The sequence below is a fragment of the Misgurnus anguillicaudatus genome, chromosome 9, assembly GCF_027580225.2.
Source record: "Misgurnus anguillicaudatus chromosome 9, ASM2758022v2, whole genome shotgun sequence".
NCBI lineage: Eukaryota > Metazoa > Chordata > Actinopteri > Cypriniformes > Cobitidae > Misgurnus > Misgurnus anguillicaudatus.
This window is the reverse complement of record NC_073345.2, coordinates 22940034-22957622: the sequence shown is the minus strand read 5'-3', so window position 1 is coordinate 22957622 and position 17589 is coordinate 22940034. Positions and strand designations below refer to the sequence as shown.

The 17589-nt window shown below is 39.0% G+C and overlaps 1 protein-coding gene across 3 annotated transcripts in view; it reads left to right on the top strand.

The window, feature by feature from the left end:
- The window catches only part of smpd4 (sphingomyelin phosphodiesterase 4), a 35254-nt gene extending 18235 nt beyond the window's left edge, over positions 1-17019 (top strand). Inside the window, exons 1-20 of one of the 3 annotated variants that reach the window (XM_055180441.2) lie at positions 50-190; positions 565-632; positions 713-799; positions 1277-1413; positions 3563-3638; positions 3955-4051; positions 4189-4241; positions 4375-4526; positions 4630-4762; positions 5810-5881; positions 9369-9458; positions 11958-12106; positions 12302-12392; positions 12543-12643; positions 12768-12931; positions 13972-14177; positions 14254-14484; positions 15969-16100; positions 16171-16299; positions 16379-17019. In XM_055180441.2, the coding sequence (XP_055036416.1) occupies positions 594-632; positions 713-799; positions 1277-1413; positions 3563-3638; positions 3955-4051; positions 4189-4241; positions 4375-4526; positions 4630-4762; positions 5810-5881; positions 9369-9458; positions 11958-12106; positions 12302-12392; positions 12543-12643; positions 12768-12931; positions 13972-14177; positions 14254-14484; positions 15969-16100; positions 16171-16299; positions 16379-16702 (2463 nt within the window). In that variant the 5' untranslated portion in view covers positions 50-190; positions 565-593 and the 3' untranslated portion in view covers positions 16703-17019. Of the gene's footprint in view, positions 1-49; positions 191-564; positions 633-712; positions 800-1276; positions 1414-3562; positions 3639-3954; positions 4052-4188; positions 4242-4374; positions 4527-4629; positions 4763-5809; positions 5882-9368; positions 9459-11957; positions 12107-12301; positions 12393-12542; positions 12644-12767; positions 12932-13971; positions 14178-14253; positions 14485-15968; positions 16101-16170; positions 16300-16378 lie in introns of those variants that run through there. The other 2 variants (XM_055180442.2, XM_055180443.2) reach the window with 2 other exon arrangements.
- The last annotated feature ends 570 nt before the right edge of the window (positions 17020-17589 follow it).

Genomic DNA, 17589 nt, shown 5'->3' with positions numbered 1-17589 from the left:
ATAAACCTTGAAAAGTAGACTTTGGTCTTAATCCGTTGGCGCCATGACGTCACCCCTGCTCTCAGCCTATAGACGGCGCTGTTACATTGGTCGGCGGAAATGATCTTACAGTTGCTGTGTTTGACTGTTGGATGTCAGCGCGGTTTATTGGAATATATGAGAAATTGTATTTATTTTTCTTTCATCTGAGGTATTATGTTCCTAACATGCCTTTGTTTGTTCAAACGTGTCTTATTTAAACGTTTTACGGCTAAAACCGTCAGTCTAGTAAACTCTCTGTAACGTGCTGGCTGCATAGTTAACGTTAGCTGAGACCGAAGCTAGCAGGCTAACATAAACATGCTGTATTAGAGAAAATATAACTAGTCCAGTTAAACTACTGAATTAAACACAGATAAACAAACCAGTCTGAAATTACAGTGTTGTTCATTCATAGCTTAAATGGCTTTTCTAATAAAACGTTACTTATGTAACAGCTATGCTGCAACGAAATGTTTATGCATCAGGGTCTCTCACATTTAACTTAGTCTAATGCTCTTAAATTTGTTTTTGTGGACTTTTCAGATCTGCCGTTTGAGAGCAGAGGGGTTTTCATGGCTGCACCTGCTTTACAACAGCCCAGTTACCTCTTGGTAAGTTTTAAGTCTTGTAAACACGACTTATGATGTTGTGTTTAATTTCTTCTAATTGCCGTCTCTTTGTGTTCATGCAGTCCAATTTAAAGACAGACTGGAGCAATAAAACTCTTCAACAAAGATGTCATGAGTTGGTGAAAATTATAGATGATTATCCTGCTAAGGTAAAGTTCTGTGATTTCATATCACTCATGCTCTTTTACAGTTAGTACTATAGTACAAAGTCGTGCATAATGTTAGCCTAAGACAAAAGATTAAACTAATATTTATCAAATACTTCACTTTACACACAAGAGCTTTTTTTTAGACTGAATGAAGAGAAATCTATTGAGGCAGCTGCACTGTTGAGCCCATATTTAAGTTCACAGGCCAGCTGCTGTCCTGTTGGTGTCCATGAACTGTGTGCAGCCAGAATGGCTGATGTATTGTTTAGTTTTAAAATCTGTGACCCTGCTTTTAGATTCATCTGACCATTTGTGTGGGTTGCTCACTTTTTAGGCCCAAGTTTTATTTGGATTGGTAGTTGAGGCTGGCTTTGTGTGACTTTGATCCTGCTGTTTGTATCATTCATGTCGTAAAAGGAGATAAATAAAATTGTGTTGGTGCTTATGTGAAATTGTGTTTTTTATGTTATGTATTAGGAGCTGCATGCCATCTTTCCCTGGTTGGTGGAAAGTGTGTTTGGTAGCCCGGATGGAATCCTTGCAGGCTGGAACCTTCGATTTTTGCAGGCGCGCTCAAATGATTACAACATTGTCATGGACATCCTGCACCCAAGGTTTGTGTGTATTTGTGAATGCAATGGTCAGTTTGTCAATGTGTAGTTGCATCTGATAAAGTCTTGCCACATTTATGTAAAAGGCAAATGCTTTTATACAAAATGACGTGCATTACAAAGTATACATTTTTTTATCAGTATGTGTGTTTCCTGGGTTAGAACCTGTGGCTTTTTGTGCTGGTAACGCAATGCTATACCCTAAGACAGTGGTTCCCAAACTTTTTCAGCGTGCGGCCCCCCTTGTGTACGGTGCATTCCTTCGCCCTAAGACAGTGGTTTTCAAACTGGGGGCCGCGAGATGGTGCCAGGGGGGCCCCAGTTTTATGAAACTTTATGAATTACATTAATTTATCATGAATTCTGTGTAATTAAACCTAAAAAAATAAGGTTACTAACCAAAAAGCAATACTTTTTTTGTATATTTTAATGCTTTTTTATTACAATGTTGAGTTTTAGAACACAAATTTTCTTTGGGGGGCTGTGAAGGAATGCACCGTACACAAGGGGGGCCGCACGCTGAAAAAGTTTGGGAACCACTGCCCTAAGATAATGGGGCACATTAAAATTTTTCCCATAATTTAAGTTGCGAAACCATGCCAGTCTGGGCTAGTTAGCATAGTTATGGTTTCTTTTTCCCTGCTGTCATGCTATGAAGTCAGCTTGTAATGTATGCAACAAATATGGCAAGAATTAACAAGGCAATGTAGGTAACGTTTATCAGTCCTTCCAGAAAAACGCTTTTTTTGTGATTGTTGCAGGCAAAAATCCTTGATCTTGCGGCACATTTTCTTAAAAAATGTGATTGAATATGCAGGATATTTATTAAATTGCGGGAACTTGCCAAAATTACGTGAACTTGCAAAAACTGCGTGAACTTGCAAAAACTGTTTGCAACTTTTGCAGCTCTCATTGACGTTCATGTCGCGTAATTACGTCACTTCCTAACATTCCCATGACAACAGTGGACATGGCTGCGCATATGTGTTAAAGGTGCAGTGTGTAAATTTTAGCCGCATCTGCAACCAAAGGCTCATCTACGGCTCACACCTATCTTTTGAAACACATAGAGAAGTTACGGTAGCTGTCACAGGACAAACATGTCATCATCGGACATAGATATATACACTAGATGTCACCTTGGGGTTCTAAGCATGCATCAAAACTGCCGCCATCTTAGAACAGGGGTCTTGTCATTGGAAGTAGCTAGGTAACGCTGCTATCTCCACCTGTACTTCGAATTCATGGACGATGCCGGACTTTTATGCTGCGTATGGATGTTAGGGCTACTAGCACTATGCATTATGGTTAGATAAAGTAGATTTTCAAAATTTTTTAACTTTTATTTTTTTCTGGACTCAATGCTAAATACATGTCTGACGATTGAAACGAACCAAAAGAAAACCAAGAAAATCACATTTATGGTTTCCGTTACACCAATGCCTACAATGACGCTGATGCGGGATTCCCCTGTTTCAAGATGCCGGCTCTGTTTGACGCATTCGGTCCAATAAACTGCTGTAGCCAAGGCGACATCTGGTGTACATATCTATGATCATTGGAGACAACTCATCAAACAAAGTTTGTCCGTTAAGGGCTTCTGTAAAAACATGGCGAAACAAAATAGCGACTTCCATGTAAGGGGACCCAGCCCGCAGTGTATGTAGATAAAATGTCTTATTCTAAGGTAATAAAAACATAATGGTTCATTATGTAAGGTCTTTAAACACCCTTGATAATATCGTTATGTATATTATATTGCATTTCTGTCAAGAGATTTTACTAAAAGTTACAAACTGCACCTTTAAGTAAATGCAACATTTTCGACTTTCTGCTAAGACATATATGACTTTTTGCTACGAAAATGCGGGGGTTATAAAATCATGCAATTTATGCAGCAAAAGTGTGGTGTATTTAAAAAATGCGGCCCCCGCATTAATATGCGGACTTTGGCTGATTATGCATTGAATCATGCAATCGCATAATCATGTTTTTCTGGAGGGACTGGTTTATTATACCGTTTTCAACTTCATCTGCAATCTTGACCACCTACTGAAAAACAGCAACCGACCAATCACAAAGTAACAGCGGTGTAGGGCTGAGGGCTCATACAGTTTTTGCTCTTTTGTGACAAGTTGTACTTTCTTAACAGTGGTCCAATGATGAAATTAGTGTACAAACTTCAAGCTGAGGAGTACAAGTATGAGTTTCCAGTCAGTTATTTGCCGGTAAGTAATAATTTGTTCTCGCTGTAAAATGCAAAGCAGTGGGTGCTGTCATGTTTTGTCAAGTCTAACAGTCACATTAAGGACAATATTGAAGAATACAGGATGGTTGAATCTGTTAAATTGTCATCTGTCAGATCTCATTGGCTCTAACTTACTATGTTGACAAAGTCATGTATTAAATCAGTGTAGTAGAAATGTAAAAGTTGTTGCTAACTATTGAACTGACCTACTTGGATTGGAGGAAATGCATAGGAATTTACTCTAGTTGAATAGCTATTACTCATGTCTGACATTAATTGTTTACTGTCCCACACAGGGTCCTATAAAGCTATCCATTCAGGCAGGAGTTTTGCCGGATTGCCCTTTGTTTCATAATAAGATCCAGTTTCCCATGTCAGGCCTTTTGTTACTGAGTACGTCTCTTGGCTCTCTGCACCCTCAAAATTAGTCACTTCTTCATGTATTATATAACATATTATTACTGTTACAAGCTTGTTTCATCACTTCATACATCTTTCTTACATAATTATCTGTTCTTTATCTTCCTCAGATCCTTTTGAATATTATCTCTTCTATTTTGCTTCCAGTCTCATTGCACCAAAGGTAAGAGTATGTCAAAGGGGAATTTGTTTTCAAGAACAAATAATGCAGTTATTCGATTTTCGAACCCTGCCAGTTATTTAAGCCTTATCGGATTTTATTAGCCCTTTGTTGAAATGTTTAATCATCTTTTCAGAACTACCCCCCAGCTCAGCATGTGAGTTACTCGGAGAGTGCGTACTTTGTGCTTGTTGACGCCTACCTGAAGTACTTCCTGCCGACAGAAGGCAATGTGCCTCCATCTCCTTACTCAGACAACAGGGGCTCCGTGGCCTCTCCTGCTGCGAGGTATTGTATCATAATGTGATTTAAAAAAGTCATTTTAAGTTTTAATAAACTAAATTTAATCGAAGAATACAATGTTACGTGATCTCATATGCTTCCTTCCCAGATCTTCCAATGTGCCTTATGTTGGATATGGCGGTCACAGCACTAGTCTTTTGAAGCGTCATATTACCCATCAGCCCTCAGTCAATGCAGACCCCACAGCTCAAGAGATCTGGAGGTCAGAGACTCTCCTGCAGGTAATAATTGTTCTTAGATTAACCAAAAATCTATCTATCATCATTTACTCTCATTTTGTTTCAAACCTATGTGACTTTCTTCTATGGAAAAAAAGGGAAATTAGGCAGAGTCTTCCTATTCAGTCCTCTGTCCTCATTTCCTTTATTGCGTGGGTAAAAAATAAAGAGCAATAAAGCAGCAAAAACTTGAGTTTGAAGCATCATGAAAGGGATCGCACACCGGCCGCACAGCTCACCGTCGCGCCGCGTCGCGCCTAGGACAACTCGGAGGTATTGTAAACCGGAAGTGCACATTAAATGGCGCGAGCTTCGTCAGATAGAATCTACTTCAGAATGCAAAATATACGTTAGCAGCCAATGTTAATTGTTAATGATTTGGGACACATATGATGTTATGTAATGTTAAACTATGTGAGTGGTGCGACAGGGATTTGAGCAACTTCCTGAGTCACAGCTGGGCGGCACGGACAGGCGCCACCTGGCGGCCCCGGTGTGCGTATACTCATAGAAAACAATGTGTTCGATTTTTTTAGAACGTAATTCAAAAGTGAAAGTAAAATGCGCACGTCTGCATGCACATTTATAAGCCCACCGGTGGGAAAATTCTGTCACCGCAGCAACCCTAGATTGAATTCACGCATGCGCGCGAGGTGGAAGGACGTTAAAACAATGAACATGCCGTTCAGTAACGTTAAGCAAGCGGTTGTTTTTAAAACTCCAGAAATGCAAATAGTATCAATATGTTGCATAACTACAGTCCTGTAATTCAGGTTACAGCTGGAAAAATGCTTTTTTCAAAAGCACTAATCTAAATCTCAAAGATCGGATCGAATCGAATAATGATAATCGATTCAAGATCTTGAGAATCGGAATCGAATCGATCCTTAAAATTTGAATCGAAACCCAGCCGTATTTGAAATCATCACGATGAGGTCAAATAATTGCAATGAGACGCCTATTTAATCATTGTGAAAGCTCTTCTCACTGCAAGTAAAGCCCAAGACAGGGACACGTGCATTAACTACATGGTTGTGTGTTTATCTGAAGGTCTTTGTGGAAATGTGGCTCCATCACTACTCGCTGGAGATGTACCAGAAGCTGCAGTCTCCTCAGGTGAAGGTAAGTACTTGCTGCGGGTCTTTCGAGCCTAACCTCTTCCTCCACTGCACGGCTGGCTGAACACTACCACCCTCTCAATTCTGTGCTGCGTAGGGGCTGCCGCACGACCTTCACCCTGACTCATGCCCCCTCTCTCTCTTTCTCTGTGAATGACACACATGCATCGTGCTTTGTTTACACTTTCTTCTTTGGCTTTTATTGATAAAATGTACATGTTAGAAGTAAATGCATTGTTGATTATTGTCGAGCTCTATAGGATTAAATCTGAACTGGTCTACTGTATATGTATTTGTTAGTTGTGTTACACTGCAATTATTGTTTATACAACATAATATCCATAGAATTTTTTATCGCTTGGAAGGTAATGCGATTGGCATTTCTGAGATATTGTATTTTTTTTATTCAGTACAATACATTTTTAATTGCAGCACATTTTTTTGTAATAATTATGCAGTTATTAGTTTTCGTTGTTTTAGTGGCTAGCTTTAAATAATATTAAACTTTTATTTATTTATTTACATGAAAGGAGAAATTTTTGACAAATCGTTTAACTGGTAGGTTATACTAGGGCATTGGTTGTTACTTTGACTTTTCTTAGATTTTTTTCCCCCCAACCTACTACACAACTGAAACCCTGCGTTTGATATGGCATACTGTGACAGTAGGTACTGAATCAGATGAAGAACCTACTCATCAACAGTTAAAACTGTATAGTATGAATGTATTCAGACGTACTACATCTGCCATGTTGATGCATCAAGTTAGTCGTTAACTGGAAGGAGTAAACGAGTACAATATTTAACCACATGGTATAGCTGTTTCAATATGTATTTGCATTTGAATCGAGACAGAGCGCAGCTACGCTAATTTGAAAGCCACGTCCACCGGGGGGGAACAATCCAACCGCCTCCATTGATTTGTATTGCGAGAGGTCGCTTCCTTGTCATAGAATAATGCCTAAAAGCTGCTGTGTGACAAGGTGTACAGCTAAGAAGCCAAAAAACCCAGAAATAAGTTTTTATAAGCTGTCGACCCAAAAAAAAACAAGCGTTTAAAGACACAAAAGTGGAAACAGGCAACTTTTCATAGTACTACTATTAATAGAACTGCGCCCACTAGAGGGAAACATAGTTGGCGATCCATTTTTTTCTCCTTAAAGGCTGGGTTTTACAGCTTATAGAGACGTATTTCTGGGTTTTTTGGTTTGTTAGCTGACGGAAGGATTGTTCCCCCCCTGACGGGTGTGGTTTTCAGGTTATGACGCGTTGCGCTATGTCTCTATAGAGCCATGTCCGCTTTCAGACATTTTTGAATAAAACAACGCCTCCCTTCTTCTTCATTGGATAACTCCTCACCCAGGGGCTCGCGAGATAGGAAAATGTCCATGGAATGAACACTTCATGATCTTGCTGGACTTTTCGCCTCCTGTTTTTCAAATATTATGAATTCAGACCATAGACTGTAACAAAGATGGACGTAGTGTCCATGACGTCACTTGTAGGTTTCTGAAGATCGTTTTTGAAGCTTAAAGTAGGCGGGGCCTGCCGTCGCCAGCTTGGTTGCGCATTCGCGGATATCCGAAAATGGGTAAAGAGGCGGAACGTGGGTGAAGCTGAGGTGGCTGGTTGCTGAAACCACGCCCCTCTAGCTCGACTCTAGTGACAGCAGTGGCAGTTCAACCGTCACTCAAGTGGCCACGCCCTTAATTATGCAGAACTTTAAGGCTTAATATAATTTAAACGGATGAGTTACAAAAAAATTCACCCCTCTCACAGTTGTCATAAAGGGCAAAATTAGCTATACAGACTCTAAACAAATTTTGTGCCAGGCTGTAAACACATTATTTTCTACTGTAAAGTTGGGCATTTTAACATGGGGCTCTATGGGAATTGACTCCCTTTTGGAGCCAGCCTCAAGCGTACAGTCGATGAATTGCAGTTTAAATCACTTCCGTATTGGCTTCATTCGAGAGATCGGAAGGTTTCTCCTCGATTCAGACATACTACACCCCTCACCTACTGATTTTCGCTTACTATATATAGTATGAAAGTAGGTGGCTTCGAATGCAACGATTGTCTTCAAATATTTTAGGTGTTAGCTGAACTGCACTTTTTTTCTTTTGTATTTGGCTGTGAGTGCTTTGTCTCTTGATCCAGTGATGATAATTTTCTTATATTCCGATCATCTAATGTCACCCTTTGTTTCTGCAGACCAAGCATTTCCCTTAAACTGCTTTATTCTTTTGTGCTTAATGATCAAGCTCATGCATAATCAAGCTCAATTCAGTTGACTGCTAGCAAAAATAAAGGAAGAAAGGGAAAGATAAACCTTATAACTAATGTTAGCACTGCAATATCTGTTATTTGGTGCAAGATGGACAAACGCATAATTGCACAAGTTTGGCATGTAGTTGAAGCCGTGCTTTAGCTTCATTAATGATGCAGTCTGCTGGCTCTTTGTTATTTGGCTGTGGGGTGTATGGAAGCTTTTGGCGTCTCCTCTTTTCTTTGTTCGTGTGTTATTTACAGTTAGCATATCAGTGCAAGTTTCCCTCCAGTCAGCCCTGAGCATCTTAAGTATGGCCATTCATTCATATATCTTGCTGTGTGCTTCAGTTTATAAGCTGGGAGTCACCAGTTTACCCATTTTCATTCTGGTGATGAATATCCACCTTGTAAATCAAGATACCATGATAAATACTTTAGATGAAAATAAGAGTAAATTGGTGACTCCTGTCAGTATGTTTCATGGTAAACATGCAGTGGCTCCTTTTCTCTAATAAGCTTTTGAAATATTTTCGGTTTAATTTAGAAAAAATATAGAGGAACTCTAAAGCCCGAGGCAATTTAACCTACTTTGTTAAACAGACACTTCTATTTAGAATCAAGGCCCACATAACAAATGTTACTTGCTTCCCTTGACTCAATTTGCCAGCCATCCTGGGGCAAACAATATAAATTGAACATACTTTTGTAAGTTACCAGCATCATTCCCAAACTTGTTTTGGCTTGTGGAAAAATGATGGTCGCAAAAGTAGGTGATAGTAATCCAAAGCAGTTAAACACTATTTTCTCAGTCAGAAGTATTTGCTGTATACATGTAGCCGTATTTAGATTTTTTTTTAACTACATTTATGCACTCACCAGACCTTTATATCTAAGTGCATTTAAGGTTTTGTCAGTATATATTGTATGGGTGTCGAACTCGTAACCTTCAATCACACATGTGAAAAGGACAACTGCATCACCTTCATGTTCATTGCATTTGTGTCTTTGTGGTCAATATCGTGTTTTTTTTCTTTTGTGCACTCCCATTTCTGTCCCGAACTGTTTTTCTTGGATGGCACTTTGTCCTTTTCTTTCTCTTCTCATGTTCACTGCCCTGCTCCTGTCCCCTTTTTTCTTCTTTTCCAACCCCTCCCACTGTGTTCCTTTTCTCCTTCTCTTCCCCACCCCTCCACCCCACCCCTTTGTGATGGGTCCTTCAGCTGGCGTTGTTGCAGTACCGCCTCAGTATGTCCAGCATGCTGTGCCAACCCCCCGCCCCACCAGGCTCTGGGACCCTCCACACATACCAAGTACTTTTACCTTTCATTCAGTTCCACGGGCTTCCTGGAGGTAACCTGAGTTTAGATAGGGGTTAGATTAGGGGTTGGTTATAACACTAATCTTTTAGGTTAGCCTTTAGGTTGTTCCATGATTGGGAGATTTGGTCTGATTATAATGTGTGATCTTAAATTAATATGACTAATAATTTGTGTTGTGATTTAAAATTTGTCTTTTTTGATTTAAAATTTGTTAGAGAGAATGCTTAGATCTTGTACTTCATCCTCCGGTTTCACAGATGAGGCTTAATGGTAGTCCTGGACTAAAACACATGTTCAAGGTGTCTCAACCGAAAATATCTTTAAAATTTACTAGTGCCATTAATTTGTCTCAATATACACACCAGTCAGATCTTTTTTTATAAGGCATTTTTATAAAAGATGCTAGTCCTGGCCTTAGCTAAGCTTTGTCTGTAAAACCATGTCTATATGTATGAAGCTTTTTGTGTTAAAAAGCATGTCTACGTGATGGTTTTTTTGTGTGTGTAATTTCTCAGATTTTTCGGTGCACCCAACGCTACGCTACACATACTATCCAGACCAAATTGGCCAGACGTCTTTATGCTTTTTTGTGAAAGACGAATGTGTTTTAAAGCTTTACATTAAAATCCTCAGTTGTGATGGTTTAACAACTTTTTCAAATGAATGTTAAAAACGACTCAAACTAACAGTGATTTTAGATCGATAAGGACTTACTGATCAAAAGCCGTAGTACATGAAATAGCTGTGAATAAGATCGGCTGTCCGATTCAGAATAGTGATCGGCGACGTATTTTTAGTGGAGATTGGCATTGATCGGAGCATCCCTAATGCACAGTGTATTTATGTTCATTTTATGCAATAAAAATTACATTTGCACCATTTTTTAAAAGTTAAGACTTTACGGACCTGAAATGTCAAATGGTGTAACCGGTTTTTGTGCCAAAGAATGAAAAATATAAAATATTTTATCCACCTTGATGGCATGTAAGCGTAATCATAAAAAATTATAGTTATTTCTAAATGTAAATTTTTATGTGTTTTTTTTTATAAAAAAAAATGTATTAATAATATTTGTCCTGACATGTGCTGAAAACTGCTCTGTTTTCTAAATAATTTTTGACAAATAAAATCATATTACACTAAACTAGATGATTATATTTTAATTTTAATTTACACCAATTGACACAGACTGGTTACACCACATTGACATTTTTGCAATTATTCCCCAAATATTCTTTCAAAATTAAATAAAACCCAAAATTTTAGACTTGGTCCTTAAAAAGAGAATGTATGCAAGTAACCTGCAAATTTATTTTGAAATTTTGACCCATTTACATTTAATTTATCCATACTGTCACAAAATAATTAACGTCACGTCATTGACCCATTAACTAAATTTTGTGTCATTGCATGATGATGGACAGGTGAGGAGGCGGTCCCACACTAAGGGTGCTTTCACACCTGCCTCATTTAGTTAGATTGAATCGTACCAGAGTCACTTGGTGTGGTTCGTTTGGGCATGTGAGAATGCAGCAATCGAACTCTTGTGCGCACAGAAAAAAAAGCCAAACAAGCAGACTGAGACCTCCTTGAAGAGGTGGTCTCGGTTGGCTTTAAAACGAACTCTAGAGCGGTTTGTTTGTGGTGAGAACACGATCCGAGTTCGAACTGACCCAACTGCAAAAGTACTGCGCATTTTGGACTAAACCAGCTGCCATAGTCAGCTGCGCAGTGCATTATCGGATGAGGAAGTGTTTGTTGACAGTTTCTATTAGCAATATTAGCCCAATGGCAAATCGCGGACATACCGGGAGTTGCAAGCAGGTGCGGGCAGATCCTCAGAAATTTGGTGGCTTCGCCGTCTGTAATGCATTAAAATGTTGTTTTCAAGCAGCATCCGCAATTCATTCTGGAAATGAACGGTTAGAGTGCTGTATACAAACTATGTATAACAATCACGGACATAATTACTGTCGTCTGTCCATGGTGTCTGCTGTATTTTCCTTCTTTTTGTTTACTTCCGGGGTTCCGTTGGAATTTCGCGCACGTTGATTCTGACCAGTCGAGAAGCAGTTTAGGAAATACGTTAAAAGACATGTGGCCAATGAGTGATGTGGATGTTATCACATGACCAAATTTTGGTTAATTTCAAATGGTGCGGACCAGAGCAATCAGTGTGATGTGAAAAGGAACCAAAACTGCTAAAAAGCTACAATGTATAATTTTTTGCTTTTGGTCCGGACCAAATGAATTTAACTAAATATGCAACTGACACATACAGTTTGGGAAAGTTTGAGACGTGAATGCCTTAAACACCAAACATTTTAGGCCCCATTTATCTGTATTAAGCACCCACCTGATATTGGATTACCTTAGGCAATGTTATGCTAATATATGTTAATACCTTTTGTAAACTGGGTCACACAGACGATGATAAGAATGTAGAGCGCCATCTGACTTTGTGTTTGTGGTATTATAACAATGTCTCAGGAGCCCTTCATGCCCTCCGAAGAGCACGTCCTCGTCGCCCGCCTCCTGGTCAAACATCTACATGCCTTCTCCAACAGCCTAAAGCAGGAGATAATTCCCTCCTCACCCTCCGCTCACTCCCACAGCAGCCCTCTGGAGGAACTCAAACGGTAGGTTTTTACAACACCCCGCACACATCCATCAACCCATCCAGCAAATCATGCTATATTATTAAAACACATCTGTAAATCTAAGGTGGCAAGTCGTAAAAGGGGAGCGTTTCACCCGATCGGGCACTGGTGGTGACTGGTGATTGAGCTGTCTTCTTTTTTACTGCTTTGTCAATATGCCTTTTTCTCCCACAGTGTGGTGGTGCAGAGGTTTGTCCAGCAGAAGCTGTACGTCTTCTTACAACACTGCTTCGGTCACTGGCCTTTGGATGCATCATTCAGAGCGGTAAATGTCCTCGACTGTTATTGGCGAACATCAGCCCATAGTGACTTGGATATAGAGTTGGACATGAATAGGATGTGCTGTACTTTTTTGTAGTTAGCAGTGTAAATCTTTTAATCTAACCATATGTTCTTGATTATTTTGTCATTTTAGGTATTAGAGACGTGGCTTAGTTACATCCAACCCTGGAGATATACTGGAGAGAAAAACAATACGCAAGCAGATGGCCAGAATAAAACCGTTCCTGATAAATGGTATTTCATATATTGGGTGTTTGGGGACATAAACAAATCAAATGCTTTACGGAGCACCTTGAGTAGTTGGATGTTTTATGACCTTTAAATCAACATGTGCCAATGGAGTATTTGTCATTCACAGGGCCTCATTTGTCCAGGAGAATCTTCTCATGTACACAAAGCTTTTTCAGGGTTTTTTGAATCGAGCCATGCGCACAGACTTGGTCAACGCTAAAAACGCCTTGATGGTCTTCAGGGTTGCCAAAGTTTTTGTTCAGCCAAACCTAGCAGAGATGATCCAGAAAGGTATGTGAGAAAAACATCATTTATTCTTTATTCTCACAAAGATTAAAAATACATTTTGTAGATTTTTCTCTTCAGGGCTTTCTTAAAGGATTAGTCCATTTTCTTAAAAAAAATCCAGATAATTTACTCACCACCATGTCATCCAAAATGTTGATGTCTTTCTTTGTTCAGTTGAGAAGAAATTTTAGGAAGTTTAAGGAAAACATTCCAGGATTTTTCTAATTTTAATGGACACCAACACTTAACTCAACACCTAACAGTTTTTTTTTCAACGGAGCTTTAAGGACTCTAAACGATCCCAAATGAGGCATAAGGGTCTTATCTAGCCAAACGATTGTCATTTTTGGTAAGAAAAATAAAAAATATGCACTTTTAAACCACAATCTCTCGTCTATCTCCAGTCCTGTGATGCGCCAGCGCGACCTCACGCAATACGTCATCACGTCAAGAGGTCACGGATGACGTATCAATACTATGCCCCAGTGTTTACAAGTGTGGAGAAAGAGGACCGTTTCGACGTTGTTGTATGTCGAATGATACCGATTAATGTCTTTGTGTCAGTTTATTGTTTAAAATGGTCCGCAAATGTGGGTTTCATATATGCAACACGTGACCTTTCCACGGCATTACGCAATTACGTGAGGTCCCGCTGGCGCGTCACAGGACCAGAGGAAGACGAGAAGTTGTGTTTTAAAAGTGCATATTTTTTATTTTTCTTGTCAAAAATGACAATCGTTTCGTTAGATAAGACCGTTATGCTTCATTCGGGATTGTTTAGAGTCCTTTGAAACGCCATTGAAAAAACTGTTGAGTGTTGGGGTCTATTAAAGTCCATTAAAATGAGAAAAATTCTGGAATGTTTTCCTCAAAAAACATAATTTCTTCTCGACTAAACAAAGAAAGACATCAACATTTTGGATGACATGGTGGCGAGTAAATTATCTGGATTTTTTTAGAAAATTGACTAATCCTTTAAAGTGTAACCGTTAACAGTGAAATCTGAATAAAAAAGTAATTGTCTCTTCACTTAATGTCTCTAGGAGAGCAGCTGTTTTTGGAGCCCGAACATGCCATTCTGCAGCGGCAAAACCGTGTCTTTCTTACACCTTCACACGGTGGCAGCTTCCTCTCCTCCCGCCAGCCCATGGGCACCGACAGCGTCTTCAAAGTCAAAAGTCATGTGTACAGCTTAGAGGGGCAAGACTGCCAATACAAGCTAATGTTTGGTCCTGATCTACGTACAATCGTAAGTTTATTCTGGATAGGCGTTGCATTTTGCTTGATTTTGCAAGAATCGCTAATGCTTTTAAAATCAATTCTAGGTGTTAAAGCTGATCCAGATTATCGCCCAAGCCCGACAGACAGCTAAACGGATCTCAGATCACTCTACAGAGATGGCTGCGAACAACTCTTTTCTCTCGTGGTTCAGCGTCGGCTCCACAGATCTTAATAATACCTTTACTGGAGGAGAGATGGATGACTTGGGAGAGGGCGTGAAAAAGACTCATGAGTTTTTGGACAAAGCCCTGGACTACCTCTGTCGGATATTCCGGGTTGGTGTAAATAAATATTTAAATGCATATATTTACATTTAAATTTGATGTTAAGGAACCCAGTATATATTGACATTTCACAAGACCTTTTTTAAAGGATTAGTCAATTTTCTTAAAAAAAAATCCAGATAATTTACTCACCACCATGTCATCCAAAATGTTGATGTCTTTCTTTGTTCAGAAGAATGAAATTACATTTTTGAGGAAAACATTTCAGGATTTTTCTCATTTTAATGGACTTTAACGGACCCCAATACTTAACAGTTTTAATGCAGTTTAAAATTGCAGTTTCAAAGGACTCTAAATTATCTCAAATGAGGCATAAGGGTCTTATCTAGCAAAACGATTGTCATTTTAGGCAAGAAAAATAAGAAATATGCACTTTTAAACTACAACTTCTCGTCTTCCTCCGGTCCTGTGACGCACCAGTGCGACCTCACGTAATACGTCATCACGTCAAGAGGTCATGGATGACGTATCGAAACTGTGCCCCAGTGTTAACACGTGTGGAGAAAGGGGACCGTTCCGACGTTGTTGTATGTGGAATGATACTAATTAATGTCTTTGTGTCAGTTTATTTTTTTAAATGGTCCACAAATGTGAGTTTTATATATGTAACACGTGGCCTTTCGACGTCATTACGCAATTACGTGAGGTCGTGCTGGCTCGTCACACGACCTGAGGAATAAGAGAAGTTGTGGTTTATAAGTGCATATTTTTTATTTTTCTTGCCAAAAATGACAATCGTTTCGCTAGATAAGACCCTTATGCCTCGTTTGGGATTGTTTAGAGTCCTTTGAAACTGCAATTTTAAACTGCATTAAAACTGTAAGTGTTGGGGTCCATTAAAGTCCATTAAAATGAGAAAAATCATGGAATGTTTTCCTCAAAAAAACATTATTTCTTCTCGACTGAACATAGAAAGACATCAACATTTTGGATGACATGGTGGTGAGTAAATTATCTGGATTTTTTTTTAAGAAAATTGACTAATCCTTTAAGATGTAAAATAAATCTTTGGTGTCCCCAGAGTACATATGTGAAGTTTTAACTCAAAATACCCCACAGATAATTTATTATAACATGTTAATATTGCCACTTTGTAGGTGTGAGCAAAAATCTGCTATTTTTTGGGTGTGTCCTTTATAAATGCAAATGAGCAGATGAAATGCAAACACTGATTGCCATGATGGTGGTTTGTTTTAAGGTTCACATTTTATAGATTGATAGAAGCACTGGGGACTCAATTATAGCACTTAAACATGAAAAAGTCATATTTTCACGATATGTCCCCTTTAAGAGAATCTTTTGGCTTAGTTAGTAGACTCATGGTGAATATTTACACATACATATTCATAAATGTATTCAATATCTTGAATGCACTATAAGTCACTTTGTATATAACTGTCTACCAAATGCACAATACTTTTAATTTGGGTTTTTATGTAGCCCTATAGATTTTAATGTCTTCATTTTTTTTATAGCTGAATGCAGCGCAGCTGTCTCAGCTAATGGAAAATGTGGTATCGGCAGAAGACAACGGTGGATCTAAACAACTACCAGACTGCATCTCGAGTGAGAATGGCCTTGTGTTAACAGACCTCGGGAGGTTGCAGGTGAGTTTTAGTTGGCGGTATTCATTTTGCAGTTGTTATGATTATTATGATTTATCCTCTTGTTTTGCAGATCATCAACGGCCTTCGCAGATTCGAAATTGAGTATCAAGGAGATCCAGAGCTTCAGCCTATTAGGAGCTATGAAAGTGCTTTTTTGGTTCGATTGCTGTTCCAAATCTCTGCCTTTATCAATGCAAGGGTAAGCGTATATCACCTACAGTGTTTTTATTTCAGTTATAATGTACCCGTGCTACTGTATTGTCCTGTGTTTTATGCAGCTAGGAGACCACATGGAGGCACTGTGCTCTCGGCAGGATGTCCTGGGCAGTGTAGGAAGACACTACCTGAAGAGTTCCTCAGTCGCGGTGGAGCAACGGCGAAAGAGCCCTGTGACGCGGCAGATGAGGGAACGTCCGCAGCGAGCCCGTCTCAGCCTGCGGGTCCTGGCCAGCTATCGCACCCTTTTAATTCTCCTCCTGCTCTACGTGCTGTTTGCGCTTTTCTCTTTCGGGCTCCTGTCCACCACTGGACTCATTCTTGTTATCAGCTGTCTCTATGAGCTCCTGTTGACTTTGCTCACCAAAAAACTAAAGACTCAGTAGTATGAGAAGTGTTTTGCTGCCTTTATTTTTAAATTGTACAAATGTTTTGAATTCTTTTGTCTAATGTGTTCACTGTTTTTATACAGTATTTACACTGCGAGTGTGTTGGTACATTTTAATGACAACAATTGAGCAGGGACTTCAAAATTAGATGCACATCAGTTAATATGTATGAAGTATATTTTTAAACTTAATGAGGTGGTTAACTAACTAACTTTTTGCTCATTAAGTACAATTCTAATAGTATTTTTTCTGAAGCAACTCCAGAGTTTGCACTTAACTGACTGCATTTCATTAAACAGACACATTGAATGTGACCTTTGTGATTGTTGTTTTTATTACAGAAGCATAACGTAGATCAGTGGTTCTCAAACTGGGGTCCGGGGCCCCCAGGGGGTCCGCAGTTTTATGACATTTTATAAAATATATTAATTTATCATGAATTCTGTGAAATTAAACCTAAAACAAATAAGGCAGCAATACTTTGTATAATTTAATGGTTTGTTTAATTAAAATGTGAAGTTTTAGAACAGTTTTTTGTCATAAATTTTCTTTTGGGGGGCCGCGAAGGAATGCACCGTACACAAAGGGGGCCGCACGCTGAAAAAGTTTGAGAACCACTGACGTAGATGTCTGTGCTGTTAATTTCAAACAGAAGTTTTGTCAGTTTTTGTTTTCTAAATCTGTTGTATTTATAGCAGTATGTTAGTTTGACGGAAGCAAAGAGTATAGAAGCTTCTATACTCTTTGACGGAAGTAGTTCACGTTACCATAGCAATCCATGCACGATTAAAAGTTACAGTTAGACGACAATCATAAACAAATTCCTCCATCTCTATAGAAAGTTCTGTCAATAATCTAAAATCTGTGATCCTCCGTTTGGCGAT